At 32.3% G+C, this 22517-nt stretch overlaps 3 protein-coding genes across 3 annotated transcripts; 1 reads left to right on the top strand and 2 right to left on the bottom strand.

The window, feature by feature from the left end:
* The first annotated feature begins 2499 nt into the window (after positions 1 to 2499).
* Positions 2500 to 3609, top strand: LOC141703065 (F-box protein CPR1-like). Its single transcript, XM_074506676.1, has one exon. It carries the CDS (start codon positions 2500 to 2502, stop codon positions 3607 to 3609), a length of 1110 nt encoding a protein of 369 aa, XP_074362777.1.
* Positions 3610 to 5431: 1822 nt separating this feature from the next.
* Positions 5432 to 16421, bottom strand: LOC141708683 (phosphatidylinositol 3-kinase, root isoform). The gene is made up of 18 exons (XM_074512426.1): positions 16140 to 16421; positions 15195 to 15294; positions 14884 to 14980; positions 13953 to 14111; positions 13631 to 13840; positions 13082 to 13260; positions 11287 to 11434; positions 10923 to 11018; positions 10654 to 10789; positions 10448 to 10569; positions 9432 to 9620; positions 9138 to 9308; positions 8937 to 9074; positions 8299 to 8453; positions 8015 to 8158; positions 7742 to 7889; positions 7520 to 7664; positions 5432 to 5982 (listed from the first exon to the last, which is right to left on the bottom strand). The coding sequence occupies exons 1-17, from the start codon at positions 16258 to 16260 to the stop codon at positions 7527 to 7529; spliced, it is 2451 nt and encodes an 816-aa protein (XP_074368527.1). The 5' UTR covers positions 16261 to 16421; the 3' UTR covers positions 5432 to 5982; positions 7520 to 7526.
* A 4421-nt stretch (positions 16422 to 20842) lies between these two features.
* Positions 20843 to 22208, bottom strand: LOC141703058 (F-box protein At5g07610-like). Its single transcript, XM_074506673.1, has one exon. It carries the CDS (start codon positions 22206 to 22208, stop codon positions 20919 to 20921), a length of 1290 nt encoding a protein of 429 aa, XP_074362774.1. The 3' UTR covers positions 20843 to 20918.
* Between the last annotated feature and the right edge of the window lie 309 nt (positions 22209 to 22517).

The raw sequence follows: 22517 nt of genomic DNA, 5'->3' as shown, positions 1-22517 counted from the left end.
TTTTTTCATAGAATATTTTTTACTTTATATAAATATTTCAACTGCTCTAATTGCTAAAAAGCTCTAACTACTAAAAGTACGTTGTAGTGATTCATATGCAAGTTAAATACCCCAAAACCAATATCTCATACTATTTAATTTTGCATTATATTGTCAAGAAATCTTATGAACGTGAAGGGCCAAATATAAGATATGTTTCCGATTAGTGCACGGAGCTATTAAGCCACAAAATTCTACAATAGTAACATCAATTCACAGATATATAGATTGTTAAGGTTTATCTGTAAATACAAAATATTAAGCCATAAAATTGTACAATAGTAATATCAATTCACAGGAAGAAATTCTGAGTTGTTGTACTTGTACTAAGTTTTACCCAGACACTGTAAAGTCTCAAAAGATCACACCTAATATTTTAGAATACTAAAATTTTATATTTGGCCTTATTTTTTGAGCAACCTAAAGTTTTGAGTTGAATAAAATTAAAACCATAGATATTGTTCTTAAGAGGAACAGTGGAGTTAAAGACATGATTAGCTATGCTTCAAACAATCAATTTTAAAACCAACGAAGATTCTGGAAAAAAGATAGCTACCTGGGAGTTTTAATTTTAATGTTGGAAAGATAAGAAAACTCCATAACTACATCAGTTGAGAGCAAAGTTAACAATACCACCAAGATGATTACAAGACTGCAATTGACATTAACTCATCTGTGTAGATAGTATTCCGGCAAAAATTAGGCTCACAAGAAACAATGAAGCATAATCACAGTAAATGGGCAACATTCAAAAATGAAGAAACATATACGAAGAAACAAACATATTTGAACAATCATCACAAAGGGGCAACCCTCAGAAATATAAAAAATATATATATACAAATATGAACATATAAGTAGAATGTTACCTTTTTGATGAGCCGCCCGTGAAATAATTCAATCAAACCTCAAATAATCAGAACCGTTAGATCCAAAAAGTAAAAAAATGCATTATACAAGTTCTCACAAATCTCGTCAACAACAAACATTTATATTATTATTTATAAAGATACATATAAGTTTTCAGGTTCGACTCCTGTTAACAAAAAAACATTTATATTATTATTTATAAAGATACATATAAGTTTTCAGGTTTGAATTTCACTAACAACAAACATTTACATAGATCTCATCAATCATATACTATTTATATTATTTGAACTTAAATTGAAATTATACACAATCAAAGTATAATTATTTAATCATTATTTAGTATTTAATTTTTTATATAGAATTTTAATAAAATTACATAAAATAGAAATAAAAATATATAAATATTTAACCAAGACCCGTGCATCGCAAGGGCCGTAAGCTAGTATAATTAAATTTCAGAACCAAATAGATTTGAAATGAGTAAGACTCATACATATACTTGAAAAGTATATACCAGGATGGCAATCGGGTCGGGTCGGGTCGGATCGGATCGGGTATTGCAGAATCCATATCCAAACCCGAAAATTTTATCCATACTCGAACCCGAAAAATACCCGAAAATGAATACCCGAACTCGATCCATTGGATTTCGGATCGGATTTGGGTATACCCGAAACCCGAAATTTTTTGAATTAAATATTCATACCCGAAACCCGAACCTGAATCTGAAATCTGAAAATATATATAATTATTGATATTGCAAGTGCTTGGAATCGAATAAGCGACTTGTAGAGAAAGAGTTTTACCGTATGATCCTCAAACAATACACCACATCATTAATTGTGTTATTATATGTATAGCTAATATTTAAAAAATCAACTCAATTGATACCCAGTTTTTTAGATTTATTACTAAAAGATGTTTTGTTGACCTTATAAATCTTATCACTCATTTAAATGATTGAATAATTATATTTAATTAAACTTTATAATTAGTTACTTTTTAACATAAATATAAAAATATATGTTCTAAAAATTATATAATAATATGTATAATATATATTATTCAAAATATATATATATATTATAATATTATAATGTGAAATATATAAAATTTTAATAATATATATAATTAATATATATATAATAATTCGAGTTTTTTTTGGATTTCGGGTTCGGATAGAGTTTCGGATTTCGGATCGGGTTTTGGATCGGTATACCTAATATTTAAATCCAAATCCAAAAAAATTCGGGTTTAAAAATTAAATCCATATCCAAATTCAAATTCAAAAAATCGGATTTCTGATCGGGTCGGATCAGATTATTTTGTTATCCCTGACCAAACGACCCCCTTCAGAGTTTAAATACAAGGCTGGCAGAAGAAATGGGGGGAACGAAGACTGCAGAGAGTAAACAAAAATTAGGGCATTGAGATATGGAGAGCATATGAAGAAGTCCATTTTGTATTGAATTTTTCTTGGTTGTGATCTGCAATTCAAGTGAGATTACTAATTCTTCTTTATAATTGTTAATCCTGCTTTTATATTAGCTCAATTTGTAGCAATTTATCATCTTATTACTTACCTAAATGGGGAGAAGCAAGAATAGCATTCCTTTTTTACCTGATGAACTTTGGTTCAAAATTCTTATGTTTTTGCCTGTAATCTCACTACTTCAGTGCAAATCAGTTTGCAAAACATGGCTATCTATTATATCAAACCCGCGATTTGTCGAAACTCACCTCATTGAATCCCTCAAAAAACAATCCGTCTTACTTGACGTTTTCAGGAATTCCATTTCTATTCATACTGATGAAACTACAATATATTATAGGCTAAGTAAACTTTTTAGGTGGTCTTTTGAGATAGTATGTTCTTGTAATGGTCTTGTTTGTATCAGTAATCGTGCTACTAATGTTATCTATTTGGGGAATCCGATGACTAGGCGATTTAAGAAACTTCCTCCTCCTAGTGATAAATTAGATGACGAGTATTGTTTGCTAGGGTTTGGTTTCGATGATATTTCTAACGACTACAAGATTCTTAGAGTTTCGGTATTGTATAAAATGGAGGATGTGGATGATGCAGATGATGATGGTTATGATGTACTGTTTTGCGTTCTACGAGCGGAAATGTATTCCGAAAATGATGATTCTTGGAAACAGATTCAGATTCCAGAGACGCTTGAAGATTTTCCTATTCATGATCATGAAACAATGTGTGTTAATCTTAAAGGAACTCGTATTTTGTATTTTGAGGGCCAAGATGAGCTACTATCGTTTGATTTGCATTATGAAGTGTTTAAAGTATATCCTTATCCCGAATCTTATCCCATGTTTATGCCGCACTATCTACAAAGAAAGTCTTTTCTTTTGGAATTTGAAGGTTCTGTTGGTTTGATCTTTAATGAATCCACGAATGATGAATCCGTTCCTAGTCTATGGACATTAAATGAAGTTCTTGGCAACTGGTCTTGGAGTAAAGAGTTCAATCTCGACGATCTCAAGGAAATTCAGAAATTCGGTCTTTATATGGGTGATGGAAGGTTTTTTGCACATGGTGCTGATGAAGACATCTTTTATGACTACAAAAAGAAACATGTCAAACAAATTGATCATTACGCACCTCTGTTGGTTGGGAAGTACACTGGGTACAACGAGACCCTTGTTTCACTCGAAGGGTTTGAACAACTAGAGTGAAGTGGTAACTGATTGTAGCGCGCATTTAAAGGAACAGTATTACACCCTGCTGCTATTTAGCCTTTGAATTTCAGTTATCGTAAACGCTAGATTTTTGTAATTTCTTCTGTCCAAACTTGTTTTATCCAAGCCAATGAGGAAACAAAGTTAGCGAACTTGGCTTTCAATGAAGTTTATTTTTGTTAAATGCAATTACTTGCTATAATTAGTAGGTTGATTACATGGAAATAATGAAGTTGCATTATATTACATATGAATATTGTTAAAAATTGCATAGTGTACTTTTTGTATATAATTTTTTTTACTAGAGTACTTGGTTGCTTCAAATGCCTCTGTTCTATCTGTCATTGGTAGGAAGAAATGTGAAAGCAAACTAGTTATGATCAATGACAGAAAGAGTCACTCCTCTCTGTTCCACATTACAGCCCTTGTAGCATCAATCCTTCTCAACCTTTCTTCACTGTGTATTTTTTTTGTACAACCATCTACCACACATGTTAGTTAGGGTTATACAATAATATAATTGGGTCCTTGTGGGTGTTATGTGGAGCATCTGAAAATCCGTATATTGACATCCTTGATTGTTCGTGCACGAGAAAGGAAAACTGAATTGGGTGTCGTATCACTAAGGAGTTGCCGTAAAAATCTTGCACGAGAAGGGGCGCAATAATTTTCACCCGATTCCTTAGTGCAGAGTTTTCACATGCCTCATCATGCCAATCTCTCTGAATCCTCTTAATATTTCATCTGATTTAGTTCATTAATTAACTTGTCAAATTGTTAATTTTGTGTTCTGTTATTCACTGAACTGCTGCTTGTACAGTTGTTGTCATTGTTCTGTTACGAATTTCGTGCAAAGTTTTTTTTAGTTTGTTTTGTTTGTCTGATGTAAGCGGTTTTTTTACAAATTATATAACACTTTGTAGGCGTTAATTGAGTAGTGTGGTGAAATTGGATATGTCGTACATATAATTTAGGATTTGGAGGGGTATGCTTGACTCTGAGATGAGAATTCTGCAACATTAGTAAGTAGGATTGGTTTTGAAACCGAGTCTGATTAGTTGAACTTGTTATTTAAGAAATTTAATATACATTATCAGAAAAGACTTGAATATTGTTGTTGAAATCAGTTCTTTGAGAGGGGTTCACAAAGATTCAACTCTTGAGTGATACTTCATATCTTTTGCTTTTTGAGAAGCTAATGAACGAATATTATTTCTGCCAAAACAAGCCCCAGCAAAAACATATCATGGCATGATACTGGAGATGCTTTGATTTATACAAAGTTTGTGCGAGGTGTATATAAGGAGAAGACTGTATTTTAAATGAACTTTGCGAGGGGTGGGTACAAGGGGAAGATATGGGATCATGATGCTGGTGTTTTCTTGTCAAAGAGCCTGGTTTTTAGTTGGTGGTGCTACAGAATTGCTGCTTAACTCTCGACTGGCTTACAGAACGTTTCATAGCTAGCTCAGCTGTAGGTTGTTGTGGAGTGGACCTTTAACTGCTATCTGGGTGATATATATGCTAGAAGTGCCTCCAATCTGTACAAAGATTAGAGTCTAATTCATCATATGACAAGAGCCATTAGAGCGACAATAACAGGGATTTGATACTTGATTCTTAGAGAGGTGATTATCATTTGCCTGTATCTTTTAGTTTTCAGTTAACTTTTTGTAGCTATTGCTACATGAATTTGATTTTATTTTAAAGCACCATTGAGGTGTAAGCAGACAAAAGTTTAAAGGGGAAGTTGCCACCACAATAGAAGATTAAAGGTGGTACATACAACATCATATATTAGCATAAAATACAAACCAAGTAAATTCAAATTTAAACATTACATACATTGCTTAAAAGTTCTATAAAGTTTAAATAAATGAAACAGCATGTGGCTAAAATTTCATAATTACAATTTACCAATGTGGAATGCACAAATCAGCTCTATACTAGCAGCAAACCGCTGCAATGCAGCATGTATAATATAGCTGCTCACTATATATAAACTGAAAACGTAATGCTATTATAGACAACAGAGAAAATAGAATCTTATATTCATTCATACTAGGCCCGTAACATATACAGTTTGATTCTACTTTTCCTTTAGTGATAAAAGCTATACATAAATAGTGAAAAAATATCTACCATGTTTCGCCAGTCACTACCACCCCTGACCATGGAAATGCCACTTCTATTTTGTTCTTTCAGTTGGGTTTTCAGAGGTTCATCCACCATCGAATTCTCATCAAGATTCTGGGATCAAGGCCTCAGGACCTAAACTAGCTACACCAAATTGCCAACTACTGCTTTGTTTGCCACATGCAAGATAAGCTGAAGGTAAACATCCTATATATGTAATCAATGCTGCAAAAGCTGTATTTATTGCCAAAAGAAAGAGTGAATAATTAGTGAAGAAGAATTCTTGCCAAAATAGAGAGAATAACTGTCCAATAAGAGATAGTCAACTTAAAGCATTTGTATCCTACTTTCAATATTTGATGCAATTATCAACTTAATGATCTAACAATACAGATTTATAGTTCTAGAATCAGCCGCTATTTCATTTATCTACATTCCTTACTCTTTGCTCTTTTCTCTGTCCTATCCTTTTTCTTCTTCGTTATATTATTCCCCTTCTCTCCTCTCCTCTCCTCTCCTCTCCTCATTTTTATTTAATACTTGTGTAAAGGTTACACGCAGAATTGCATAATCTTTAATAATTTATGTACAGTACCATGGCCTAATCATTATATCACTATCTAAGGTATCACAATGAGGTCAACCTTTAATAAGGTGCCCTCATTTAAACCTGGATTTGTCCAGCTATACAGTAATAGTTATTTTTTTGATGGCCCGTAACAGCTCCATTCTTTTTATCTATGCATTGTCTAACATCAACTCAAACATAAAAAATAAAATGAAAACAGAAAAGAAAAGAAAAAAAAACAACTACATGGAAATGAGATAGCACAGACCTGCCCTCCCCTACACAAACATCACACACTTACGTAGAGAGATGAATAGTCTAGCTATATGTGCATAGGCCTAAAGGATTAACTCTTTGCAACTTATTTAAGCCAAGAGGGATTCTTTCAATACCATGACGCTCATTATTTAGCTTGCTCTCTGTTGGGAACTAGGCTTTCTGACTTAAAACTTTTAGTATTTTCTGGGATAAAGGTAACATAGCAGAGATAGTAGGATAGAAATGAAAGAAATAAGTAATGTTTGTATGTATTTAAAGTAAGACAGGGTATTAAAGATATCTTGTAGAAGAGGCTACTTTTAGAGAGGGAAATCAATTAGAAAACTAGAGAGAGTAACAGATTGGTGGAACTAAAGCCCCAAGTTCATATATTCAGTAATCATTACTCCCTCCGTCCCATTCAATTCTCTACATGTTTTTTTCAACGCTCGACACCCATTTTAAGGTGAATAAAACTTTAAACATTAAAAAAAATTTAAAAGATTTTTTTTTTAAAAAAAAATTTATGTAACTATACTTTGCAGGAGCATTAAAATACGTGCCGAACTCCACGTCCCCCAACGTAGAGATCTCAATGGGACGGAGGGAGTATCTGATAAGTACAATGATGACATCTATGTATAGACTCCCAACTCCTAACTGACTCAGTAATGACCCAAATACTTTTACTACTACTCAATACTACTGTATGGCTTTTCCGAACACTCTCCACGAAGATAATTTATTGTAGAGCTAATTTTATGGTGTCCAAGTATATAAAGGCATATTGACATATAAACTGGATCAGAATAGATAATATATAGAGTACACTAGCTTATTTTTAAGCAACTAAACAATTAGAAAACCATGCTGCGAGACTCCACACAAAAACAACAATTATAAGCATAAACAGCTCAACTGCATAGGCAGGGATATAAACCTTACATTTTACTTAGCGCCAGTACTGAGCCCATCTGTGAATTGTCTCGACCATTTGAGGAAACAATGCACTGACACTTTCATTGATGAGATCTTGGAAAAAATGTATGCATTCCTCATCATCCAAGTCCAATCTGAACTTCTCTTGGAGCTTTAACCACCAACAAAGGCTTGGTCATTTCAACATGGTACTACATAAGAAAATTTTTAAGTCCCACAAAATATTACCTTTAGAATGCCTTTTTCAGGATCAGATGCTATGTCAGGGATGTTGGATCCAGCCATCAGATAGAACAAATTCAAGATTAAGTTGCTAGACTTCCGAAGAATGTTGTATGCCTCGCAGCAATAAGATTTAAATCTGGTATAGTACTGGCTGTAGAAGACAAAAAAAAAGAAAAAGAAGAAGAAACACGGAGAAATATAAATTGCATATGATGCCCAATCGATATGGAAACCTTGAACAGCGTTAGCAAGCATTTGCATTCTAAAATATCATACCTTTCTGCTCCTCCCATCGCCTCTACCATTTCTTTACAAAGCTTCATAGGTGGCGGAAAGGGTTTTGGATCTCGACCTAAAATAAAACCAAAATCAACATGGAACAGGCGGCCATCATCCCGGAGTAGAAGATTATCGAGGTGCCTGTAATCCGTGAAAACATAAACACCAATAAGTCAAGCAGGACCGATTTATGTATCTTAAAAGTTTGATACTTCTGAAGAAGCCGAAAATATTTTTATTATTTTTTGTTATTATATGTTTGTTTGATCAGATTGTCTTACCTATCTCCAATGCCCAGTATATATGTAATAACTGAGTAGCCAGCACAACTTTTTATAAATGTTTCCAAACACGTGGCAGTGATCCCAAATGGTCCTTCCTCATCAGGATGGAACTTCTGAAGGTAACTTATAATACTACGGTGTTCTGAGAGAATCTGGAAAATTTAGAGTAAATGACAAGGTATTAAACCTAGGAAGAAGAGTTAATGTTTCTGTTCATAAATCATATTTTTACTAGCCCATAATTTAACAAAGTTGTTAGCCCCACTGTCAAACAATCAGAAAACAATGGATTTCATGTAGATAACACTTTGTTTACCTCTTTTCCCTTTACTATAAAAACTTAATCGCTTTCTACTTGTATAGAGTGGTATCGAATTCAATAACTCACCTAATTAGACCTTAATTCGACTAAATATGCCTCAACAAACTCGGTAGCTCACTACATGATTTACCCTCTCCGGAAAATTATTAAAAACCCACAAAAATCAACTTTTTTTAGGTAATCAGCAACTACATTGTACTATAAAGAATGCAGATTTGAAGGACATAATTACAAAATGCCTCACAAAGCGTAGTATTAAAAAGAAACTTTTTAGGACTAATACTTGTGCTAAAAGCTTCAAAGAAAAAAAAACCTGTGCTAATGACTTGGATGGTATGAATTCCAGCATACCCTCGTCATGTCCAGTAGCCAATACTCTGTATGGCGTTAAATGTAGATCAAGATTCTCCAATTTAAGGAGTCTATCCATAAGTGATACCATCTGAATCACCTGCAAGGACCACATATCATTGTAAACAGGTTCTATATTACAAGAAACAAATTTAGAATATACCAGTTGGTCTTGCCGAAGGTCATCTCCTTTCTTAAAAATGATTTTGCAGCTTCCGCAACCAGTTGTTCTAAAAGCTAGACGCAAAGGATGCAGTGCACTTTTAAATATTGATGACTCTGATGGAATGATTCCTGCAATTAGAATGCTGGGAGCGAGAGGTGACCGAATTGGCTGGGAATGTGAAGTATATTAGTATTATACATTCTCACTGGAATCTAGTGTCTCCAGTCTTTGCAAACAGTGTAAGCTAAGAAGAGAAGCATCATTTGAGCCATAAAAAGTTAACAGACGTACCTCCTCAAAATAGGTAAGCTCACTCAGGAGGCCAGATAGAAGATGTCTAAGCTTTTCGATCTTCTTCTGAGTCCCGCCTCGGACATTTCTTACATCTCTCATAATAGAACACAACTGTGCTGTCAATTCTGTTTGACGCACCAAACTCTGCCACAACTTGTATCCATCTTCATCTCCATTCCCTCCCAACTGTTTGCAAATGCAGTAGCAATTACTTAAAACTCAAAGAAGATGGAATTAAGACTACAGATAGATTATTGACCGAAGTCATTATTATCCTTGATCATGATTAACTAGCTATACGATGTACATAAACTCGCCACTGCTTCTTTTCCAAATCCATCTTAGGTGCCCAAAAATTAGATGAGCATTGCCTTCAGGATAGTATAGAAATATTACATGTATAAGTTACCATAAAAACTTACTTTTATTACTTATGAGTGAAATGTAATTTTTATCTTTTAAGTTTGTATATATTCGGACAAATTTATAAGTGTAACTTAATATAAACAAAAACTAGAAGTCACCATTAGAAGGGTTAATATTGAATTATATGGAGTCAAAATGCAAATTCAAAATAAATAACTTAAATAAGTACATATTTACTGCTTCTCAAAATTTAACTTGTAATTACTTATTATTCACATTTCACTTATACTTTTTACGAAAGTATTAGGACAGACAAATGGGCACATAGTCTCTCTTGATATTCATGTAAACTCAGTTAGAAGTATCCAACATGGATACGTGTCCCAATGTCGGACTCGGAAACATTTTGAAAATTGTAACTGTTTTTGGCTTAAAATAAGTGTCCAAGTCGAGTGTCGAGTGTCCGACACGGGTACTCGAAGTTAAAGTGAGGAGTCCTAGTAACATAGCATGCACACTCCATGAACAAGTGAGGGGTATGTTTAGATTATCATCTAATACCATATATGCATCTCACGATCATGCCAATAACATATATAGGAGGCACATGCATAACTAAAGTATACAGAATTTAAATAAAGATGCACCTTCATCATATTCTCTTCCAGTATTTCATAGGTGCAATAGAAACGTTTCGCGTATGTAGGATCATGCAGTTCCACTGCGACATACCAGCGGAGAAAGCTGGCCAATTCAATATTGCGCAAGGCTGCAAAAAGTTGCAGATATGTCAATCAAAACCAGCATGCTACTGCAAAATACAGTTTGGAAGTGGTAAAAAATAGAGGCCTACATCTTTGCACAAGGAAATGAGAAAGGCGAGATTTATCAGAGCGCTCAAACCTAAGAGCTTGCACCAACTGAAGCAAGTAACAATGTAGCTCTTCGTCATCAGCTCTTTCAAGAACTCTAACAGCATAGGCACGGACCTGTATAGCACATTATTTCTATTATATGATATATTTCCGTAATATTTTGATATTGCATAGCTGATACGACATTATATTTTTCATATGACAGCACAAGTAAATGTGTCCAGGTGCATGTTACTGCAACGCTCACCTCCTCACTCTCAAATACAGGAGATAAAAGCTCCAGTGCATCGCAGACGTCGATCATTTCCCACCTACCCATCAGATCTATTGCCTGCTTCGCTTCCTGCAAAGCATAATCAACTTAACAAATTTCAGTATGTTATATCCTGTATCCACGATATATAAAGACAAAACCAGCTGCAAATTTATAAATAGTAAATATGATATCTAATACAGATATATGTTTTTAAGTTGGGATCATTTACATCAACAAATTAAACCAAATAAGCACACTTGTCATCATTTACCAATCAAAAAATTAACTTTAGTAAAATACTGGCACATATACCTTGAAACTAATACAAATTAAACAGGAATTAATATGTTTAAACCTGAACATCACTCCATTCGACGCATCGAAGAAATTTTGTGAGAGCTCTTTTTTCGGACATAAGTGAAAAGCGGAATTTCCACAAAAGATGCCTTTCATCTCCATTTAAAGTTCGTGTTGGTGGGTATTTCAGTATTCTCTGTATTGACCTAATATCCAAGAAGTTAAGGATAAAAAGTTAGATGAGTAATTAATCATGAACTTACTGTAACTTTATTTGAAAATAATAAAAAAATTACTTCGAGTAATTTGAAAAAAGGGCTCATAATGGAGTTGCTTTGACTCTGAGGTAAACTAATCATCAATATTTGCACAACATTCCCTCCAACCTTAAGGTAATAAGGTATCAATGCACAACCTAACTATTAATAACAGGCCTGTAATGGCAAATAACTAGTCATGAGAAAGGTCCAAATAAAATTTATGTGCCAGGAAAGGAATTGTGTTTTTAACAAAGGAGGCGCAAGTTAAGAACAGCAGTCAACACCTTTTAGCCTTTACATATAGGGCGTCTGGGGTTTTTAGAAATGTTAATTATTGAACAAAATTTTAACTAAGGCTTTCGATAACTTAAATAGGGCTCATCTTATCAACAATGACTACAGTCAAAGCTGCTGGGGCAAGCAGAAACCACCTTACAAGGGGTTTGTAACACAAGTCCTCAAAGATAACTGGACTAATAGAATGTAAAAAAGCACAAGGTGGTTTACTAGCTCTTAACCTAGTGAAAAGGCTGTTGTGTGATGCCACCAGGGAGGATGAGGATTTGATCGATTGCAGTTCTGCAGACTTAGTCCACCATAAAGACATTGTATTTCATGAAATGGAGAAGGATGCCAGGAAAGCATTAAATGCTTATATGGTAAGAATTTTCCTATTAGCATTAATTGTTGTAAGAGAAGTTGTACCTAAGAACAAGTCAAATACAGTTAACTAGACCTAATAGTTATTTCATTAATGCGGGCTGCAGCTAAGAAAAGTTCCATGGAAACATAGTTTGAACAAAGTATTGGATTTGGAATACCCAACATTTACAAGTTTTCGGGATACATTCATTTAATTCACTGAGCATTAACAATTTTTTTATTTAGAGTTAAAAAACTTACCTTTTGAAAAATGATTTCAATTAGGACAGTTAATATAGCTTTAAAACAAAAAGGTGTTAACTTTTGTACTTCAGGCAGATAGTTGATAATGAACTACACTGATTCATTTTGTAAGTTCTATATGTGAGAATTATTCTTGGGCATTTGTCCCAGATCTCTGGTTGTAAACTCTCATCCCTTCATTAAGTCAACCTTGAGGTCAAGGTTCTGCTCTTATGCCTAAAACTGAAGATGTATTAGGTTTCTAATTTGTAGAATATACTACAATGGAATTTTTTCACAAAATCTCTGTCTCTATCTTCCTCTGGTTCCTATATATCTTTATCTCTCTATAATCTCATCTATCATCTTTACTATTTTTAATCTTTTATAACTTCCTGAATCTTCTTGTACTTGAATCTAGTCAAATCTCATTTTATGCATTAGTCATGTACAATGAAGTAGGAAAATAATTATAAATCACTTTCTTATTACATGAACTAAGCCCACATAATTGACACTAGATAACAAAGGAAAAGAAAATGCAGTAATTAATAGACTGGAATATATACAGGCTACACCAAAAGCTATCATGTCCAACATACTTCCTAATAAGATACCAATATGACGAGTATGCACAAAGCATGCAAACATACGGAAACAAGCACTGAAACAATGGAAAATCCAAAATGAACCTTAAGCCACTCGTACCTTCTTTCCGTGGAGCTTGGTTTGAGATCTCTATCAATAATGCCACGAGTTAAACTCCTAGCAAGCTTTAGTTGTTTATGTTCAGAGGGATTAATCCTTCCCACCTCTGGATCCCAGACAGTGACCAGTTCATTAGTTGAAGCTAGAGGAGAGGGTATTAAAAAATTTGCTCCTGATTCCTAGATACCAAACCAAGCTACATCAAGTCAATTGTCACGATATAGGGGCAATTATAAAAACTTTAAAGTACAGTTTTCTTGTTGTGACTGCTAGCCAGCCACATATATATAGACTCTCTACTTTTGAGTTATTGAAGACAAAATACTAAATCAAGACTATTTTATGGCAAAATGTCAACCAACTTTGACAAGTGAAGAGAAACCAAAGATATAATTTGGAGAAAAAAATTGTGATTTTGTAAAGATAAAAAACAAAAAAAAAACCTCTCCATAGATACAATACATAGAACAATTACAAAAAAAAAAAAAGCTCCAATAGGCCTCGTTTAAATATAAATATATTCTCTTGGAAACAGGACGATTAAGTTACCTGAAAAACAACTCGATGTTCAAAGCTACTAAAATCAACAACTACATAAAGATGGGAACTTCCATTTTTACTGTTTTCACGTTCCTTGATTTTGTCCATAGCTTTGAAGGCAAGGCGGTCCAGCCAATCAACTCGTTGAATCTGTCCTCTTTCATACTTATTCACAAGCTTTTCCAACCGCTCCACCTCCCCGCGCTCCTCCTTCGGAACCTTCAGAAGGTTAAAATAACCAAGCAAATTATATCTAATGTAAGTCCTCTAGAGAAGAACATATATAAGTATAGTTTATATAAAATCAATCATAACAGTCCTAACTGCACACCTTTCCGGGAGTTGTTGTTTGAATAGATCCATCTGCCTCTTTTCCTTGCCAGAGCCTAAGCTTGTGTCTCCCTGTTTTGAGTTGTTTTTTCATGTTAAAAAGGTGAATTGTAGCTCCACCAATCAAACCCTCATTTTTCTCACACGAAACGTCCCAAACCTGCAGTATGAATAAAAGGTATCGTGATTCAAACTTCATTTTACTTAAAAAAAAGTTATAAGGAGGCTGTCATCATCTTTACCAAGCCCTCGTATCGATTGTCTTAATTTGGTCAAGTGTGTTCCCAAACTACGGTTAATCCAGACATGCTTGATGCTACTACAAATTTAAACTTTTTTTTGTAAAAAAAATATATGACTACGAGCATTTACAGAACAATTAATATTCTACAAAACACATTCAAGGAAAAGGGGAGGGGTAGATAAATAGACAGTCAGACTAGTTACTGCAAGGAACAAAATGCAAGTACTAAAATTGATACTTATGCTTCAATAAACGTGCTTAACCTGGCTTCTGACGAGATTTGTGAGAAGCTAATTGCTATTTAAGATTATGTATAAGCAGTTGAGTTTGGTATCTTACGATAGATGCGCAAAATCCGCTACTAGTTTATGGCTATAAAATTGGTGAACAATGACATAAAAATAATAGCCAGCAAAGTACTTTACCCATAAACTGTTTGCGAGAATTCACATGATGCTCAATCTAATTAGAGATCATAGAAAAGCATAAAAAACTAATTTGAGAATGAATTTTCACAAACTTACTTCTGGTATGAGTATAGAGTGTTGTTCATATATGCATTATCACTCGATACAATCCTTTAAATGATGCTTGTGCAGTTGGGCTAATCATGCAAAACGACAAAGACTAACTAATAACCAGAGACTTAATCTACCCAATTATTATACATACAATTGTAAGTACGTACTGTTAATGTCAATTGCGAATTGGCCGTCAAGTCCCGGTATTTTGTACTTAAAGTGATAAGTTCATTCCAGCAATATGATGGCCCAGGGGACTCTAACCTGGAATATAGTCATTGTTAATAGATATTAAAACCAATATGTCAAACAGGTGGTTTACACTAAATACAACAAAGTAGTTTAGCATGGCACATGAGTACATGCTATGATGGTAACCTTAAAGGACCGACAAATAGATGCACAACAACATAGTGTAGATTATAATATACATGTTAAGAAGAGACAGTAAAACATCAACAAGATCATGCAGACAAACCTTGTTCTCATCGGAAGCCCAAAAGGAGCACCATCTATGTACAATGCGCACTCAACATAGACCTCTCCTTTCCTATCCTCTGTCGTAGATTTTTCATTGGCTAAATACACAAACGCACAAGCATATTCATCAGAAATAGAAATCTAATAAAAACTAAAACTACCGTAAAGTTCGTACAAAACTAAAATTAAATTCCTAATCTGGAAAATATAAGACCACCCTCCAAAGTCGTTTAAACCAAGAATACCTCTCGACCTATGATATAATTTTAATTATTAACGATACAAACTAACTCTAGAACTAGAAGTATACATGTAGAGATGCATAATCAATCCACAACCTCCAAATAACCAGCTAGCCTATTCAAATAAACAAAAAGAAATTTATGTAAATATTAGTTTCAACCAATAAACTGCTTACATTAATCAGTGAAACAGATTCATGGCCTGAATGATTTACATTACGAGCTAACTGTATAAGTAAATATGAACAAATTCAATGTCTACCGATCAACTAACTACAAAGAAAGAATATAAGCACGCGATCAAATCATACAACTATACGTCAAAAAGCTCACGATAGGAATTAAACATGTATATTTTAATTTTGACAAATCAAGTACTTCTGACATTTACAAAAGCTCGATCAATCATATGGACAAAAAAATTAGTTACGAACTAAATGTAGAAGTAAACAAGTAAATCGTAGTTTAAACTAATCACCTACTTACTACGAACATAAAAACTCGAGCACTCACACAACTATATGTCACACAAATTCAAGGCCAAAATCGTTTTCGATACGAGCTAACCGTACAACTAAACGAGTAAATTTCAGTTTCGACAATTCAAGTAATTACAATAAACATAAAATCTCGATAAATCATCCAACTAAATGTCAAATTAAAGGACTAAATTGAAAAAGTGAATTACGTTAAAAACGAACCTGAATCAGGGGAAGATTTAGCAGAGGTGTTTGATAATTTGCCTTCTAATTTATCGATTCGAAAAGTAACGGGGAGATTTATGTCGCACGATAAGAAGAATCGAAACTCGTTTCCACTCATGGTTCGAGTTGTTTATGTATACGTACACAGTAATTGTATGTATAGGCTACAAAGTAGATGAAGTGTGATTCGTGTAATATACTGTGTATAGAGATGGTTGTATATGATCAGTGGAGAAGAAGATTAGAAGCTGCAATTGAACAACAATCAAATCAGTTGTTTATTGGAGATTGCTTGTAAGTTTAATTAATTTGATTAAAATTAAATTTATATTTTTGAATGTTTTTTCAAGAAATTAAGAATAATAGCGATATGCGGATGCATAAACTTTTTTAGTATTATATAATTCTTTAAACAAAAATATCTTAAACTAATTTTTTTTAATTTGTTCATTGATTTTCTTATTTCTATCTTTAGTGATGATTATATTAATACACGTATACAATTTTAGTTTTTTAGAAATATTATTATAGTGATTTTATAGTTTTTTTAGAATAAAAATGCAATGTTTTTATTATGGTGGAACTTTAACAAAAATATTATTTTAGAGAAATTATTATTTAATCGATAAATTATAATAGCTATCTGAAAAAATAATAGTAATAATTGAATGATATAATTTTATTGATCATTTTATGTATTTTAAAAATAATAATAATAATGTTTAGTTAAAAGTTAATTTTTAGTTAATATCAGTATAATACGAATTATGTTTAATCTGATATTAATTTGATTTATTCCGTATTAGTGATTTACTTAATTTTATTTTACCCCGAGGCCCATTAATATGACCAAATTCAACTAATTAAATTTAGTTTAATTTTAATTTTTTATATCCGGATCAATAAAATGGTTTTCTTTTAGCCCGAATAACTAATATAGGTGATTTTATTTTAGTTGGTTGATTTATATTTTTAATTATTTTTGGATGACTAATATATATTATTTCGTTTATCCTAATTCAATAGTATAATTTTTTAGACGGATTGGTAGTATTTGTAATTTTTTTCTTAACCTGACGCACATTATATCAACTAAATTCAACTAATTATATTTAATTTGTTTAAATTTGTTTTGTATGAAATATCAATTAGAATAATGTAGAAATAAATATGAATTAGAATTTAAAAGTGATAGAAAAAGTTGACTTTAATATCAATTAATAATAACATAGAGATGAAATAGAATTTAAATTGATAAAGGAAGTTGACTCCGATATCAATAAAAATTGGAAACTCATCAATTAGATATATAATAAATAATTAGGGGTAATTAAGTAATTTCAGCAAGTATCAACTGATGACTACCAAACTTTTAATGTTTCATATTTTATAATATAGTATCAATAAAAATTAGAAACTGATCAATTAGATATTGAATAAATAATTAAGGATAATTAAGTAATTTCAGCAAGTACCACTTTTAATGTTTCGCATATTATAATATAGTATAGATGTTATTAAATAATTAGTTATATTATATCCCAAAAAATTAAGGAAATTATATTTTGAATGTCTTTTCAAGAAATCAAGAATATATTAACATTTAATATGAAATTATAATTTACATTAAGGACAATTAAATGTGTGTGGAGATTTGTAAATTAAACAACAAAGGTGAATTAATATATTACTTTATTTTTAATTTTTTTGAGGGTCTTAAAATATGTGTGAAAATATCTTTTCAATGAAAAGAAACTAAATCTAATTATATTTTTATTTTTATTAAAAACAGTTAAAGTTATTTTTGTTTATAATTTGTGTTGAATTTAATTTAATCGGTGTAACTAATTAAATAACTTATTATTTGATAATTTTAATTATATTTTGGGTGCAAATATGATTGTAAAAGATATTGTTGAAATAATTTTAATAAAATGAATTTTTTATTAAAAGAAAGTAAAAAAATCATTTCTACAAAATACTTATTAAAAAATAAGGCATATTTGCTAAAAAGTTTCCTGACTCGAAACTCTTTAAGGGGTCGTTTGGTTCGTTGGGTGGTATCGGGTTGGAATCAGGAATCGGGTTAAGCTGGTATGGGTTTGGAACTTGATACTTTATATCACCTGTTTGGTTCAAAATAGGATAAGAATATATCTCTTTGATAAACTAATTGGAATCAACAATCAAAAGAAATTTAATTATTATTTTTTGTTAATTCATTATTTTATTATTAAAATCTAAAATTATACACGATCACTTGACAATCATAATTAGTAAGGCTAAAAATATAATTTTTTTTGAAAAATACCTAAGGCTAAAGATATTTTTACAAATATACTATAATTTTTTTTAAAAATTGCAAAAATACTTTTTTATTTTAAAAAAATGCTATTTTCCAAATTTTTTACGAAAATACTGTTTAATGCAACTTGATTCAATTAGATGCAATTTTCGACGAATTTATGTCACTCCATGTAACCTCAAATGCAACAAAAAAAACTTGATTCAACTAATTGTATATCTGCTTGATTTTGGTTGATTCTATATTTTTGCCAAAAAAATTAGAGGATAGTAAAATTGCAAAAAGAAATAAATAAAAAAAGCTAGTATTTTTGATAATTTTTCTTATTAAAATATGAGTTTATAAATATTTTTACGTAGTATTTAAGAAAATTAAATATACATTCACATTTTTTATTCATCAATATTAAAACTAGAGCTAAAAAAAGAATTATACTTTAGTTAAAAAGAAAGACTAGAGAAAATAATGAAAATGATACCCAAGAGTTTGATTTAGCTCATATCCACCTATTCACATGGGTTTCTAAACCCCATACCTCATGGGTTTCAGGAATGGGTTTTAAAACAAAAAATTTTTAACCAAACACCTGGTATGAGTTTTCTCGATTCCAACTCCATACCTCATACCCAGATTTATTGAACCAAACACCCCCTAAACAGATTGGATTATAAACTTATTCAACCTAATTTGTTTAGTTTATCATTTTCCAAAATATGCAAGTACATTACTAGCTGCACAAGTCCTTCAGTTTTGTGTCTGCATTGCACATTGAAATCCAATAACATCAGCATTACATATTGACCTTGAGATTGATTCAGAGGCCTGGTTAGCTTATCAGCTGCTTGCTTATTGTAATTAAGGTTTATCTGTCCTAAATTCTTTTTGAACGTTCCAAGCTGTGTCAACTGTTAGGACATACATAACAGTCTGAATGTCTGATACAATGCTCCGGCTAGACCCGACAAGGTTTTGTGTCGTGTATAAACGTTCAATGTCATGTTTTCGTGTATCAAACTTTAAACCCGAATTTGGATTCGTGTATCAATTTGGTAACATATCAGTATACTAAAGTACATTGATTATATATATAAAAAATTAATTGTTAAAAAATGTAATAGATAATTAAATGGTCTTGAATAGTGAACAACAAAATTCCTAATAAAAAAGTATGAGACAAGTGAAAATGTTCTTGTGTACAATAAACTACAAATTGTTCAACGTTCAAAACAAATTAAAAACATAAAGTCAACGACTTGATCTTGCTTGTTTTTTTTGTATCCACGATCACGAATCTAAAAATAAATAACATAGATTTAGTTTATCATTAAAATATCTGAAAACGAAATTAACAAATTTAGTTTACCGATAACAAATGTCTCAAAAACCATGAATGCCCAAGTCTAAAAGTGAAATAGTGAAGTTCTCACAAAATTAAGGAATAATAAAATATAATTTAGTATTTATAAAATTATATATGTTACTTAAAATAGGTAAATTCATATTTGAAATGTAATATATAAATGTATATTATATATTTTTAAAATTTTAACTATTTATTTATTCCGTGTACTTTCGTTCCGTGTCGTGTATCTAGATCGGAAACCCAAATCCTGTAAGGGACACGGGAACACGTGTCTCCCACAAAATTAAATTTTAAGTTTTTTCACCATTAATTTTTTTGAAAATATATGAAAGTGACTTCTCAAAATTCAAAAATATGGAGAGTATTTTGAAAATTTGGCGGGTGTCCCCTAAAATAAAATTTGCCGAAAATTAGAACTCTCATTTTTATTCAGAATTCCCTGCTGTACCTTTGTTTCATCTTAAATCTTCCCTGATATATTTGATGCGACTGGAATGGTGAGAACATGCAAAACTAATACAAAAAATCACAAGATTTATTTATTGCACAGATGGTATATCCTTGCAGTGAGCTTGGAACCTGGACTTCGTGCATCCTCATACCAAGCTATGACTATGATATACTATTGCAAAGTTACATTGGGCGTGTTTGGATACTAGCTTATAAGCTACTTATGGCTCATAAGCTCGTGACAACTTATTGATGACTGTTTGTCGACCCAACTTATAAGTTGAATTCACAACTTATAAGCTGATAAGTGGAAAGTTGGCAGTGACGTACTTTTTTCCAACTTATTTTCATTTTTTCACTTTTTTCTAAAGTTTTGATTTTAAAATATAAATTTTTAAATATTTTCTAATTTAAGATTCATGAACTAAGATAATTGTATTTAATAATTATTTATTTTAATTCATTTAAGTAAAAAAACTTCTGACTTATAAGTAAATTTATCCAAACACTTATAGAACTCATAAATATTTATCAACTTATCACTTATTTCGCACTTAATCATTTTAAGTCAAAAGTTACTTATTTTAAGATTTACCAAACGGGCACATTGTATGCATAACAATCTAGCATACTTATCGAAACTGGATCTTACCAACAATCAGAAACAAGCAAGAGACTCGATGTATGGTAACGCGCAGACATGCCTTAAACAATCATCGTTATATAACTTGCGATCTGGGACAAATTCCCACAGTTTCTTCACGCTTTTGTCCATGAGGTTGTAACGGATAATCATACCACCAGGTATTTCCAATACCAAGAAAGAGCCATCTTCTTCATCTTCTTTACCTCTCCTCACAAGTGAAATTACATCTAATGTGCAGCGGTACTTGAATATCTCTGGGAATTGAATAGAAATATCTGATATATCAACTTGGTACTTCATAAACCACCCTGAGTAATCTCTTTTCAACTCATATACATTGAACACCGAATTAAAATCAGAATATCTTTCAATAAGATGCCAATGGCCCTCAGACTCTCCAACATAAGAAGCTATACGATACCATGGTGTAGTAGGCATTGGTAGCTGCTCTACTCTCTCTTCTTCAACCTTGAAGTACAAAGTATAAGACTCTCGTCTTTTGAACCTAGCACCACCATACACAAAACCATTCCACCAGTGAATAGATCCATTCCACCAGTGAACAGAACCGTTCCAATAAATGGAATTTTGGAACTCTGTATACTCTGGTGGGATAAAGGGTTGACCAGACACTCTCCACAACTGAGTTTGAGATGAATAAATCTCAATTTGAAAATGTTGACGAGACGTTTCAGAACGTCTAACACAAACAACTTTGTAGTAAGGTGACTTTACAGGATCATAGGCTAAAGTCATACTACAAACATATTTGGAATATTTGCGGGTAATTTGAGGAAGGGTAGTATATTGTCCAGTGGTAGGGTTGTGCACATAATATCTGCGGTTGGCTTCACCTGCTCTATAGCTAGCACATAACAATAGGCCACTGCAAGACTGTAAAACAGATATGCCTGAACCTAAAGGGTCATCAATAAAGTTAAGAGTTTTGAAGGGGGTGGGGAATTCATCACTACTATTATCAAGAGGAATGAATTGGTAGTCAGGGTCGCATCGTTTTGAGGACGAGCTGGCAAAGAAAAGGGCAGAGGCAGATGCAGAAAGGGAGGGTGGGTTGCGAAGACGAACAAAGTGTGGATCAGTAATAAGAGATAACCACTGTTTGGATACACATTTGAAACTCATAAGTGTCTTGACGGGGACATGCAACAGGATCTCAATCAGAAGGTCTTCGCTTGCAGCAACTTTGACAGCAGAATCTGCAAAGGTTTGCAAATGAGGTTCACATAATACGGGAGAAAGATGTTCTGATGTTCGGCTTCTTTTGGCTCCTTTCTTAATCATGATTTATTCCAAGAATATGTGTTAGTGATGTGCAATAAAGAGAACTACATACTTATACACATCTTGGCTCTCTCTGGCTATGAAATCTTGCAGTGTACTCTTGACTATGTATTCCTATTTTATAGACAACCACCTAACATGCGAAAATTCCTTAACACACTTAACCTTTGATCTGTTCACTAATGAAGCATTCAACTTAAAGTAACCTGTTCATATTTTATAAGATGGTTGACTTGTAACAACTGGATATTAATTTATGTTAACTTAATTAAAGAATCGAATTCTGCCATTAAATTATTTTACGTACTT

The sequence above is a fragment of the Apium graveolens genome, chromosome 2, assembly GCF_009905375.1.
Source record: "Apium graveolens cultivar Ventura chromosome 2, ASM990537v1, whole genome shotgun sequence".
Taxonomy (NCBI): Eukaryota; Viridiplantae; Streptophyta; class Magnoliopsida; order Apiales; family Apiaceae; genus Apium; species Apium graveolens.
The sequence above is the reverse complement of the archived record's forward strand: the minus strand, read 5'-3'. Positions and strand labels throughout refer to the sequence as shown.